The sequence below is a fragment of the Bombus vosnesenskii genome, unplaced genomic scaffold, assembly GCF_011952255.1.
Source record: "Bombus vosnesenskii isolate JDL3184/JDL3185 unplaced genomic scaffold, Bvos_JDL3184-5_v1.1 scf7180000013314, whole genome shotgun sequence".
Classification (NCBI taxonomy): Eukaryota; Metazoa; Arthropoda; class Insecta; order Hymenoptera; family Apidae; genus Bombus; species Bombus vosnesenskii.
In genome coordinates, this window is record NW_022882960.1 from 3,402,327 (window position 1) to 3,415,047 (window position 12,721).

General features: G+C 33.0%; 2 protein-coding genes and 1 non-coding gene across 3 annotated transcripts in view; 1 reads left to right on the forward strand and 2 right to left on the reverse strand.

The window, feature by feature from the left end:
• Positions 1–225: 225 nt before the first annotated feature.
• On the reverse strand, positions 226–2,583 carry LOC117235044 (receptor expression-enhancing protein 5-like). Its single transcript, XM_033496709.1, has 4 exons — positions 2,349–2,583; positions 1,654–1,886; positions 1,445–1,580; positions 226–1,355 (listed from the first exon to the last, which is right to left on the reverse strand). The coding sequence occupies exons 1-4, from the start codon at positions 2,473–2,475 to the stop codon at positions 1,309–1,311; spliced, it is 543 nt and encodes a 180-aa protein (XP_033352600.1). The 5' UTR covers positions 2,476–2,583; the 3' UTR covers positions 226–1,308.
• A 3,013-nt stretch (positions 2,584–5,596) lies between these two features.
• Positions 5,597–5,668, forward strand: Trnaq-cug. Its single transcript has one exon. It is a non-coding gene; the product is annotated as a tRNA-Gln (tRNA).
• A 705-nt stretch (positions 5,669–6,373) lies between these two features.
• Positions 6,374–12,721, reverse strand: part of LOC117235056 — a 68,840-nt gene continuing 62,492 nt past the window's right edge. The window contains exons 5-7 of the mRNA XM_033496726.1: positions 10,008–10,947; positions 8,366–8,881; positions 6,374–6,891 (exon numbers count right to left, since the gene is read on the reverse strand). Of these exons, the coding sequence (XP_033352617.1) occupies positions 6,439–6,891; positions 8,366–8,881; positions 10,008–10,947 (1,909 nt within the window). The 3' untranslated portion in view covers positions 6,374–6,438. The remainder of the gene's footprint in view (positions 6,892–8,365; positions 8,882–10,007; positions 10,948–12,721) is intronic.

Here is a 12,721-nt window from a genome sequence, read left to right on the forward strand (position 1 = left end):
ATTATTTTTCACTTATTACCGTAAAATGTATTAGTTCACCGACGGTACATGGTCAATTCGGACCTGAGTTGTGTTGTAAAAAGTGCACTGACCTTGTCACAAGATATATTGTCGATTTATTGGCTTGAGAACGAAAATGTATTTGTTTTTATTCCGTCTCGCTCACTCGATGTTTACGTTTCCATTTGTATTGAAAATTTTCTAGTTTTGAAAATAAACCGTAAATATTTCAAATGTATAGAATTTATTTTAAGAATAATGGAACCTCTTACACTTTATTTTATAAGGTCTGAATACGCGAATTTGGCATGGATCAACAATGACCTGACATTGTCTCCCGATTGTTAAGATACGACTGGTCAGTCGCAAAATGCCACATATTTCTTCAACCTCTTATAAGATAATAACGTCTGCTCAAATATAAGTTTGGCGCTACAAATATACTTAAAGCTCATATAAAAGCTTGTCTTTATACTTGTGCAAGATTAATATCTAATTTATCATTTCAAAAATTTTGCGCTTACCTACAATTCATTAATTTTTAGTATCCATACATCATACACATGTATCATGATCTATGACATATTCTCAATCTTTATATTACCTAATCCTACCCTCACTTACAAAATTGCAAATATAAATCTCGTCATTCGTGTTACGTATTTTTTACAGAAGTCGTTTGTTTGGTGATTTTACAAATCATTATACACTCATTTCCAACACTAAAAATATTCACCTTGTTTATAACTGTAATATCATGGCATAAAAATATCTTTATACAGACAATTATACTACGATAGAAAACATTTGCTCAAATAGTGCTTATAACTGCCTAAAATATCATCAATATCCAATCACAAATGATATTGTAAGAATTATTTGTTCAATATTACTAAATTGGCTTGGCTTATGTAAAAATCTTGCTACAGAATGTAACATTACACAGCCATTTTTGTAAGACTTGTATTTATAAACTTTATGTATTCATACAATTTTTATTTGCATTTATGACAGTATTATGTATTTATTACATTCATTCAAAATTTTGTGATCTGATGAACTACATTCCTGACAAGCTATAGAAATTTGTAAGATACACAATAACATGTGTAATTGGATTTTATAACATCTTGATAATAGGCACAATTGACTATAAAATTTATACTACTATATAAACATTATATATAGGAAATTAAAACTGTCAAATATATTGCAGTTTCCTTTTTATTAAAAATGGACGAGACGAGAAAACAGTAAAAATTTTTAAGGCATATTTTTTAAGCCTCCAGGAATTCAAAGTTATAAATATTACTCCTGCTTTTCTGTCAGCAAAGCATTTGCTGCAGCTTTAACAGCTGAAATAAAAGTATTTTCATTAGTAGATTGTAATAAGTATTAAAGTATTAACTATGTACATATATATATCTTGTCATAAAAAATATACCAGCATCCTGAGCAGACGATATCAATGCGTCAACTTTGTGATGATATCTTAAAAAGTTTGGTCTAATAATACAGTTGTATAATATTAAGGAACCATTACGTTCAATAGGTGCCATTAGCCAAATGTAAAAGAGACACTGTAAAAACCAACAATATAATAAGTATATGATTTACATTTTATATTTATATAATTAAAATGTAACAAAGTACCTTGAACAGCCAATAGACTGGAAACCAGCATAAAATATAATCTGCGAAAAATTCAACGATTGTAAAAATTGCGAAAACCACCCAATAGGTCAGCCACTTTGTATCATCCTCTTTCTTTGGACTTTCCAAGGCTTTCATAGAACAATAAGCAGGATATACAAATCCAAAGATATTACAAACTAACTGCTGACCAATACCAAACACCAAATATAATGCTGTAAATCCAACAAAACCTAAAAAATATTAAACAACATTATAAAAAAATCCAAGTGAAATTAATTATTGTAAGCAAAATTTCTAAGTAAATTGCAGGAATCTTATTGTGATACAGTAAAATGTGTATGTTACATAAATGCGGAAAAACTCGACCATTCCCTTTATTATTATTATACTTATGAATATTCAATTGTCATCGAATGCTTTTTGTAGAATCTTATGCTATAAAATAACCGCGTTGTCAAGGTTCTTTTATATTCTACAATCTATACGATATCGTTGTAGTATAGTCAAATGCGAGTGAAATGTGCGTAATTTGAAAACTTTTAGAATTAAATTTAAAATTACGATTAAATTATTGTTTCCAAGAGAAATTTGTACTAGGTTCTCGTTACGTAAAGTGATAATTAATTGGTTTATCAAGCAAGACAAAAACTGCCACAAAAAGCTTACAAAGTATATGATTTTAACGTCCATACTTAAAAAAACGTAAAGTCGATCGACTCCTGTCTTTTTTTCGACTTTGCCTAGATACTTTGCCCATGTTTTGCTTTCATCGTGTAACGCTTTTTCCAAAGATTGTTTTATGGCTGCTATTCTTGCCATTCTGTTCGAATTTTCGATACACAAAGTTACAGTTAGAAACGACACTCCGTCTGCGAATTTGCAAGCTCACTACTAACTTTACATGTATCGAATCGATACCGTTGACAAACGACCACATAGAAAGGAATATCAGGACTTCAAATGCGACATCTATTGGTAAAATAGGAGAACCATTAAGAGCAGAACAAATTTAAATGTATACATATTTTTGACTACTATTTGTCAATATTTTATAATATAGAGATTGATGTATTGATCATGAAGTACGTGTAATAATGAATAAATCGTAAGTAAGATTTATTTAGATATAAATAAATATTATTCCATAATAAATAAATATCTCATCACAGAAATATATATAAGTGTTTCTATAATTATCAATTATGTTTCTAATACTTTTAATAACTAATATTTTTAATCGTTCTATTATTAACATGAAAAGAAACTTAATTAATAGAGTTAAAAACCTCTATCATGTCATTTATCATGAAACTCTTGTAATTAAAACGAAACTAGCGATGTATCCACCAAACTAATTTTTCATTTGGTAGAGTAACGATCAACATTATATAAAACAAATAAAAAATTAGGTCATGCCAGAATAAGAAGAATTATGCAATCGTATACAATTAGCAATACTTTTGTTTTTATTATGAAGTGTTTTCATTTCACTTGATACAGTTACACATCGTTCGAGCATTTTGATGCTATTACATATTGTAGATCGCTTACTGTTAGTGGGCTTACAATTCGATTAAATATTTATCACATTTACAAGTTGCTTTTCTCATTATTATTTTTTATTTTTCTTTTCTCTTTTTTTACAAAAATACGTTCCATTGTTATAAATGTAGATCAATTTAGTATTCGACGGAGATACGTGAATATGCGAGGATAATAAAAATTAATACTTAGAGATCTACATTCGATAACATTCTCGCGATATATCGTGTACGAAACGAGTAGGAACATTTTAACAAATTATTGTTTGGCACCGCAGCTGTGTCGCTTGTTCACTTTTTTTGCTCGTTGCTTTATGAAACATAGGCAAAATACACGAATAAGTGCTGATTCATGCCTTGACTTAGCCAATGTAATATATTTCCGGTAAATCATTGCTTGCGCAACGTCCAATTACTGTCAGTGCGAATGCTTCATTGTGTCCCGCATTATGCGTTCACCGAAACTGCTCTTAAATTAATGTAGGTAGATTGCGGTTTAATGGAAAAGTTACCATTTTCATAAACGAAGCACCTGTATAAATTAAAATGGAGATTTTTAAAACGACATTATAATACCTCGAAATGTGATGCCAGAAAGAGTTTATTCTATATGTAAACAAATTAAAAAACAAACATTTAGTTATTACATCTTTTAAATCATCATTTGAATTTAAAGAAAAAATATCTCGTTAACGGTATCCCGTTTAATCCAATTTTGTTGAAATGTTGTACAATTTTTTAATAGCGGTTATAACTATAATACTAAAATCTTAGTTATTCAGCGATAATATTTTAATCTTTCTGCTATCGCTTTTAACAATAGCTGTACTATTGCATTAGTTAATTAATTTAAATAATTCGTAAGTGATAAAAAATGAAATATAATCTATGTTAAGAACAACGAGGAAATCTTGTTTTACATTTAGCAAAACATTTTACATATGATTAGCGATCATTTTTGTCTTCTTAAATCTTAAGTCTGCCTAAGAAATTTTTTAATTTTCATATTTGTTAACGATGTAGTTCATTTATTTTATGTATTATAAATTGTGAATTGCAAAAATTATGAATACAGATAACTTAAGAGATTGCTCCTCTCAAGTGGTTACTTAGCTATTCTCTTATGTGATATTGTTTTGTGATTATCTTTCCTCTTTATATGTAACATTGCAATTTCATCACAAGATGCAATAAGCAGGGCGATAGTTTATGTCGGACGATATTACGCCCCCAAGTGTTTCGTTCACACGTATTTCATCCCGTTTCCAAGCACATCTACTTATGATTTTCTCATAACTCTTTGTCGCTTGAAATATAATTATAATTAAATATTTTGATTTGAACCTCCATTCTGTCCACATTATATCGTTAAAGTTTGCTCGCGAAATTACTTGAATTGCTCACGATCGCAACAATAAAAACGTACTCTTTGATATCTTTGATTCTGGTATGCCGGTGAGAGTAGAATTAGGATTCAATGTTCTGATTTTACTAGTCTGTACGATTTGTTAATTTTTGCATTTTTTCTTTCTTTGCGTATTTTTGCTTTGAGATTTGCTTACATAACAATATCTTTCTACAGCTTCAACTTTCATTGCAACACAGAAATATGTCTGTCCTCTCATTCCATTATGGTAAATTATTATGTACAATTGACGCTAATTCTTTCATGTTTGCTAATTGCTTAGGACAACTTACTAATACGTCCTAAGCAATTTTCATTCATTCAACTGAGATCTGAATATTCAAGGTTTGAATCGAGCACCGAATAATCGTAATTTATGCACGAAGAAACCTCTCTATATTTGACTTCAGATCCAACAATGAGAATCAATAGCATTTGATGATATAGGAAGTGTTTATAATACAGCAATTTATTCAACGAAGAATGCTTTATATTACATGGACTTTACACGTTCCCCTTGATTAATTATCATATTGTACAGAAGCGACGTTTATTCTTTTATGCAAAATAACACTTATAACGGTATATATTAGCGTCCGCAACGACCGTACAATTAGTCCTTATTGTTATCGGTAAAAAAAATTTTTTAAAGCTTTCTCCTCAAGCGATGATATTTCCTTAGATCTCCTATCAAAGTATGATAATTTTTATCGTATGTATTTATATCTACTTCGCACTCTCTTTCGTTCGTTTTCTCTCATTTCCACGTCAACAATTTGATTTTCTTATGTTTTTCTAATTAGATATGTATGTCGAGGATCATCCGTATTTACATGTTCGCAGTTTGATGGAATTTTATGCTTGATCGACTTGGCCATTGCGTCGATCACAATTGTCATTTATATTTCTCGATGTTAATTCATTATAAAAACGTGTAAAGTATGCACTTACTTACACATGCATACTATTCTAATTTTTATAAAAAAATTCTCAAGGTCTCATGGTGTAACGGCTAGCACTCTGGACTCTGAATCCAGCGATCCGAGTTCAAATCTCGGTGAGACCTTGATCTTTTAGGCGATATTTTTTGATTCGAACAAGATGCTCGATTGCTTTAGCATCATACGATTTGTTCTTAATTATACGACTAGTTATATTTTCAGGTTTAATTATAGAGCATGAAATAAAATTATATTTTTTGAGTCATAATTTCTCTTGATATCGAAAGTGGAAATTAAAGGAAAAATTAACGAACGAAGGTGAGAATGTGACAAGTATAGAACAAAGTTACAAAAGTAGTAGTTGTTTTTGTATCTTGTGCTGCCATTATATTTCTTCCTTTCCATGGATTGTTGTATATACATTTTCATCTATTTTTAATAAAACCTATCTTGAATGAAAATTTGTTCGGTGAATGAAAAGTTGACTAAAATTACAGGAAAAGAACGAGAAACGTGAATATCAAGAACTGTCGTTAGATATAATTTGAATATAAATCAAAATAGAAATATTTTTATTAAAAAATAGTAACTTAAGAAGAAACTCCTCTGACAAAAATAATGCAACGTATAGATTAAGTTATATCAAGAGAAATATCTGCGATATCTATTTCAATTCCAAATTCTTCAATTCCAAATTCAATTTTGATTCGAGTTGTAAAGATTTGAAGATCATTACATCCGGCCAAATTTTAATCACATTGCAACAATCGATAAATAAATGTAGATGTCCAAATGTGGATCAAATGAGCATATGCGTAGATCTAAATCTATTTTCGCTTGTAAAAAAAATCGTTTTATTCGAACAGATAGAAAATCGTACAAAATTTTATTGGGCTTATAGTTTCGGAGTCTGCAGCAGTTTCTTCTCCATCGATCGCATTTTGATGCATTTGGCAAGGAGAGCTATTATAGTGAGGATGGCACCGAGAAACGAGACTATTCCTAAGACAACGAGTACCATAAACCAGTTTTTAAAGCTGCCGATTCTGTCGCCGAAATCGCAGTTGCAATTCTCACTCTCGTTGAAGTTCAACGCTGAAAAGTTTACCGGCCTGAGAGAGATCAGCTTGAAATCGTCCTGGACTTGACGTCTAGTGGTAGAATTCTGCGATTTCTTTATGAACCTGTAGGATATCGTGTAAGTGAATTCTTGCCCATCGTACGAGCCCTTCGCGCTATAATATTGTATTAACAATTCATTTCCGCTGGAGGTGAGAGGAACTTGAATGTTATTAATATCCTGGTGGGACACATCGCAGTAAGACCACATCAAGACGCTGTTGTTCACCTGGAAGTTCAATATATTCATGCTTTTTTTTATCATGGCGAAGAGATTTATAATTAGCATAACAGGAATTGCAGGATGGAAAAGTTCGCTGTAGGATGGAAATGAAATAGTATAAACGAAACGAGGAAGAGAACATTCTCGAAAGATGCAAATGTTCCTTGCAATACAAAAGTTTGAGTAAATTTAATAAAATATCTTTGTAAAAGATGCGAATCAAATTAATGCGAGGCAATAGAAACAGATGTAGATGTTTTGTTGTTGAAAAAAGTCAGACGATAGCATAAAAGTAATATTAAAAAATTTATATATGCAACTCTTGTTAATGATAGTCATATGTTGTTTAACACGTTGATTAATATGCGGGTCACGCTATTAGATAAGTCAGTGACGCTCTAAGGACGACGAACGCAATTGAATCGTTGTAATTAAATAAATAACTACATATCTGTAAAATTTTCAACGCTTTTAATATTGCGGTGATAATATTAAAGTATTAAATATTCTATATAGAAGCACTCGAGCGTTGAAACTTTTAAGCAAACCACAACACGTTAACGTTATAAGTAAAAGATGCAATATTCATCTGCAGTCAGCATGTTAAAATACACAAAAAATGTTCGTAGTTTATTTCATAGTTTTCCAAAACATTTTTAGGGATTAGTTTCACTTAAATATATAAAAACTTGTGGTTATTTTTAACAATTATAATAACTCTTTATTATTCGACTATCTCGATAACTTCGACTATCTAAATTGAAGAGCAAAAGGAGAAAACAGTGAATGTTACAAAATAGCTTTATTGAAAAAATTGAGTTTTAATTGAGTTTTAGTCCACTAAGGAAGGAACTGCATTCAATTAAATTGTTCATAAAGGCAGTGTTCATAAAATTTATATCTTACTTAGACATCATAAAAAGGAGCGATTAATAAAATATTAATCATTTTTATCCGTGTTTGTTCCAGTAATAGAATGGTCATACCCTATACATACCCTTTTTAATCAGCATATTAAATCTTTAATGTTATCTTATGAAGATGATTTTTCGAACATTATAATCGTTACAATTTATGCTATCTCAATTCTCGTAAACAAAGTGTGTTATAAAATGGAAAAATTTTTCCCATTTTTACCCCAACCCTCCGATTGTTTGTTTGAATTATAAGAAGCAATTCTTACACTCATAGAATAGAAAATACGATAAATATGAACATTAAAACGATATAATAAAATTTAAAAAAGAACGTAATATGTTCACAATGTTTAAATTCAATTTGAATCGAAAGTAAATGAAAAATTTCTTACGGTAGGTGCAACGAAATTAGACCCTGTACCTACGTAATTTATTGACATTTTTAAAAGAACGAAGACCATTTAAGAACAATTTCGAATAGCACAATAAGACAAGCAACAGGGAAGCTATTATGTTTACCACACAAGCCGTTAATTTCTTACGTTGGCTCGACGGTTACTCACCTCGATCCCATTGTAAACCGCAATCTCGTTTCCGGAGCAGTAATTCAGGCTGAAGTTCCGTTTCTGCGAAGCGTATTCCTGGTCCGGCTCGTTCCTGATTATCTTCATATGAACGGAGATCTTTTCCGACGATCTGCCCATAAATTTGTAACTGCACAAAGTATTCGGCGGATACCAGCTCTGCAACGACTTGATATTTTCCCTGGTTCGTTCCGTACTTTTGTAAACGAACTCGCAATTTCGATCGTGTTTCACGCCGGGCGCCTCTTCCGTTTCCTGAAACGACAACTGGAACCCGTCGTGCATTATAGTGCCGTCCTGTTCCGCAAAGAACTCCACGATAATGCTCCTTCCTTTCGAAAGGATCCGTGGAACGTGACCCTCTCCGCAGAACTTGAAAATTTCAAAGATCTTTCCGTCCACGTTCTCCAGCAACGCCAGATAATCGCCCACGCAACTGGTGCTTGCTAATTTTTCTGGTATTCGACTCTTCTTTGCGTATCTGTAGTCGGGAACCTTATTGGGCGAAGAAATGTAATTCGATTATTTCGTTTCATCTCTACGTTACGTTAGATCGTCTAACTAGATTCACGCGTTGTATCTATTCCTTGCGCTAGACGCGAAGCGAAACGTTTAATCAACTTGGTCCGCAAAAGGAAACTTCGCGCGAACTGTTTAGCAAGAGTTTGGTAGTTACTGTTGTATCCTTGCAGCGAAATTAAAGCGCACCGGTATCTACTTGCAAAATAATTTCTCCAATTGCAACCTCTATTTCACACCAACAGAATGATCGATAAGTATTTATCGGGGTTCGAGGGATATTTATCGTTGTTGGTTTCCAGTGAATGAGAATAGTCGGGGGAAGACGAAAATTACGTGAGCAATAATTATTGAAAGAATCGGGAATTGCTTGAAGATGAAAGTTATTTAAAAAGAGGCAGTAGATACATCGATTGCTTAATTTTGAGTAAACCGATCAAATTAATTAATTCAATTCTCTTCTCAATATAATTAAATCGTGTATTTGTAATTTATACGTGATGCTTGTAAATAGAGTTTGTAAAATAAACATGTTGCTTAATACGTTATCTAAAAAATGAAAAGTAATACTCGTTTTATTAATAATCATTTTAATTCAAATAAAAATTTATTGTTTCGTTTTACTGTTTCTCTATTATGTCTCGGTGAGAAAAGAATGAATAATTTTTAAATTTTAAGAGCGATTTTTATAACCATAATATTCGTTCCTTATAAGTTAAGTAATTTATTCGTTCAAATATATCGATTCACACTTTGAACATGTTATGGTAAACGGAACTCCTTATAAGTTCAACTCGTCTATCCGATTGCTAACTGAAGCACCTTGTAAGTTCGGTTATCAGATTGCCAAGCGGTAAACCTTATAAGTTCAACTAAAATCAGATAACCTCTACATGTATCATAGAATAGAACGACAATATACACCGCGATCAATACATACCTACACATCTTTCCTTGCTTATTAGTATTTACACGAGATTTTTTTCCCCCGTTATCGTTGTCGAATAACACGGCAATCAATCAAACGCTAGGCAACCTGATCGAAACGATCGAGATAGCGTCCGAAGGTGTCGTCCGAAATAAATTTCCGGGGATAACTCACCTGTAACGCGGTGATCTTTTCCTGGCTCAAGCCTTTCCTTGCAATCTCGTGTCCCAACCCGTCGGGTAGAATCCTCGCGTCCGATATATCTCTTAGATCATGATCGAAATTCTTTTTTGAGCTTATCGAATCCATGGACTTCTTATGGACGCGCTGCGGGTGACGAAGTCTCTTCTGGATAGATTCTAGCCGGATTCCTTGATCGCGATAGCCACCGGAATGCCTGAAGCTGCTCCTCGAGCCGTGGAACGCGTCTGCTGAAGACTGTTCAGTGATCTCTTTTGGACGGCCGATATTTCTCCGGATATCCCCGTTCGCTGCTTTTCCATGGGAATTGCCGCGCGGACCCTTTGATCCGTCCGCTTCCTTTTTGGCTTTCTTAAGTCTTCTTCGATTATTTCTGCCTCTCCTGGTCTTGTGCGACGTTTGCCCAATGATAAATTCCACTTCCTCGTCGTGATCCGGGCTCCTTCTCGCTCGCCTTTCAACCGGAACCTCTTCCGTTAGAGATCGTCCGTCTTTCGATCTGGCGACCCTCGTCTTCGTCACTTCCGCCACGATCTCAACGTGCTGTTCGCAGTTCTCCGTCTGGCAACCGTCCTGCGACGTACGGTTCATCAGGTCGAAAAGGTCGTCCGGTTGTCCGCCGATTTTAAAGCGACCCGCGCTCGACTCCAGAGCAATCCTACATTTGATACCACGTGGATACACGCCCGGATAACCCGGGGATGCGAGTCTGCAGGACCTTCGATCATTCCTCACGGCGCACTCCAATGGGCACTCTGTCGAAGAGGACGGGGAGAATCCACGATGCCGTTCGGCGGCCAGCTGGGCAGGTAGTATGGAAAACTGGGCGGAGAAGATCACCGGATTTTCGGCGGCGAACTTTACGTCCGAGTCCATTATGATCGTTAAATTCGGTCCCTTTCGCAGGAACAGCCTGCGGGATAATTAAAAGGGTATAGCCGAATAGGTAAGGTCTGGCTAGATTACGTTTTTGCGACATAACGAACTAAAACGTAATGGATTCGCTGGTATTTCTACGTTTAACGGTATCTAATACGAAGTGGATGAAATATAGAGGTTCGAAACTTTCGTTTAACATACCCAAGAATTCGTTGTAATGTTAAAAATGTTGGGAATTTGAAAAGTGGATAGTAGCTCCTTTGTTGATTTTAATGTCTGCCGCGTGTATGTATCTTCCAATTTTATTATGTATTCCAAGATTTTGGGAAGATTTTCAATACATATGAGTAATTATTGATAAATCATTCAAGAATATTTTGTTACGTATTCAGTCGATTGGTTTACGTTTGTAACGACATATTGAAACGGAAAGATCTAATTTTTCATTCAACACTTTTGTAGTATAAATAAATATAATTTATCGCTATGGAAGCTGTCGCTATCTATGAAACGTTACTATATATAATACACGCAATAGTTACAACCACAAGTTAGTAACAATCTTAATTTCTCTGCTATTATAATTAGCATAAAATATAGCTGGAATAAGAAGGTCAATAAGATACGTAATGCGGTAAAATATGAGTTTTCAAGATCGGTAGACTCGTACATCAAAGTAGAAACTATCTGTCTGGTAATGGGTCAATTGGTAATCAATTAAATTCTAGAATACATTATAAATATAACAAATGTAACTCTCCATTTTCCTAATTATCGTAATTGAATATCGAAGTAAAATTTAATGATGCGTTGTTATTATTATGGCAAATTATCTTTCAAACTAAATAACATATTTCGCTTGTACATTCGATAAATTAGAGAATGATTAAATAACTGTATTAAAATGATTCGTAACGCAGAAACGTGTTAATAAGGATTACAAAAGAGACTCGGAAGCCAGAAAATTGAAATTAAAGCAAACCAAAATTATCGGATATATCGAAATGGGGTATATTTACAAACATTAAATGCCGCGTTTATAAGCGGCTTGGAATCGCTACATTTCAACCAACAGGCATCTGTTTAATCCATTATCTACCAGAGGTACTTACACACATTTGGTTTACAACTTGCTGTGAATACTATTCCAACCGGTTAATTATTTTTCATTAACGATCCCACCAATCACTCCTCCCTTTTATCTCCATATTTAGTACACTCGTATTTTATCGTACAAACATTTCGTACTCTGATAATGATTTATTTTAGTAATTGCTAAGTTCTGTATATTTACGAATGCAAATTTCTTTGATATCTGATTATTCAGATTTGAGTAGGTACAATAGGATAAAAAATGGAATAAAATTCATAGGAAATTATGTATGCAAAGTATACCTATCGATAAAGCAATTACGTAAATCTGTCAGTATAATTATGTGAAATATAGTAACAACCGATTGACGATATAAGAGAAACTCTTTGCATAACGATCTTATAATGATCTGTATAATGTAGAGTGATGAACAAAGGTATTTGTGCAATCAGTTTTCTTCATAAAATATAATAACTGAATTTAAAATCAAAGTGCATCGTAAGAAAGAACTGAAAACAGTTACGATAACCTTTATTACAAAATGAATATAATTCTATTAAAATTTATAGAACCGTTACCTTTCTTTTTTTACCCACGGCCCAAAAAATGTCCCAGAATCGATTCTTAGGTCAATTCAACAGTAATTGAGATAAAATCTTATGTTTTATTCTACTGTTCTATTCTGTACTTTTGTCATAGAGTCCAACGACAATAA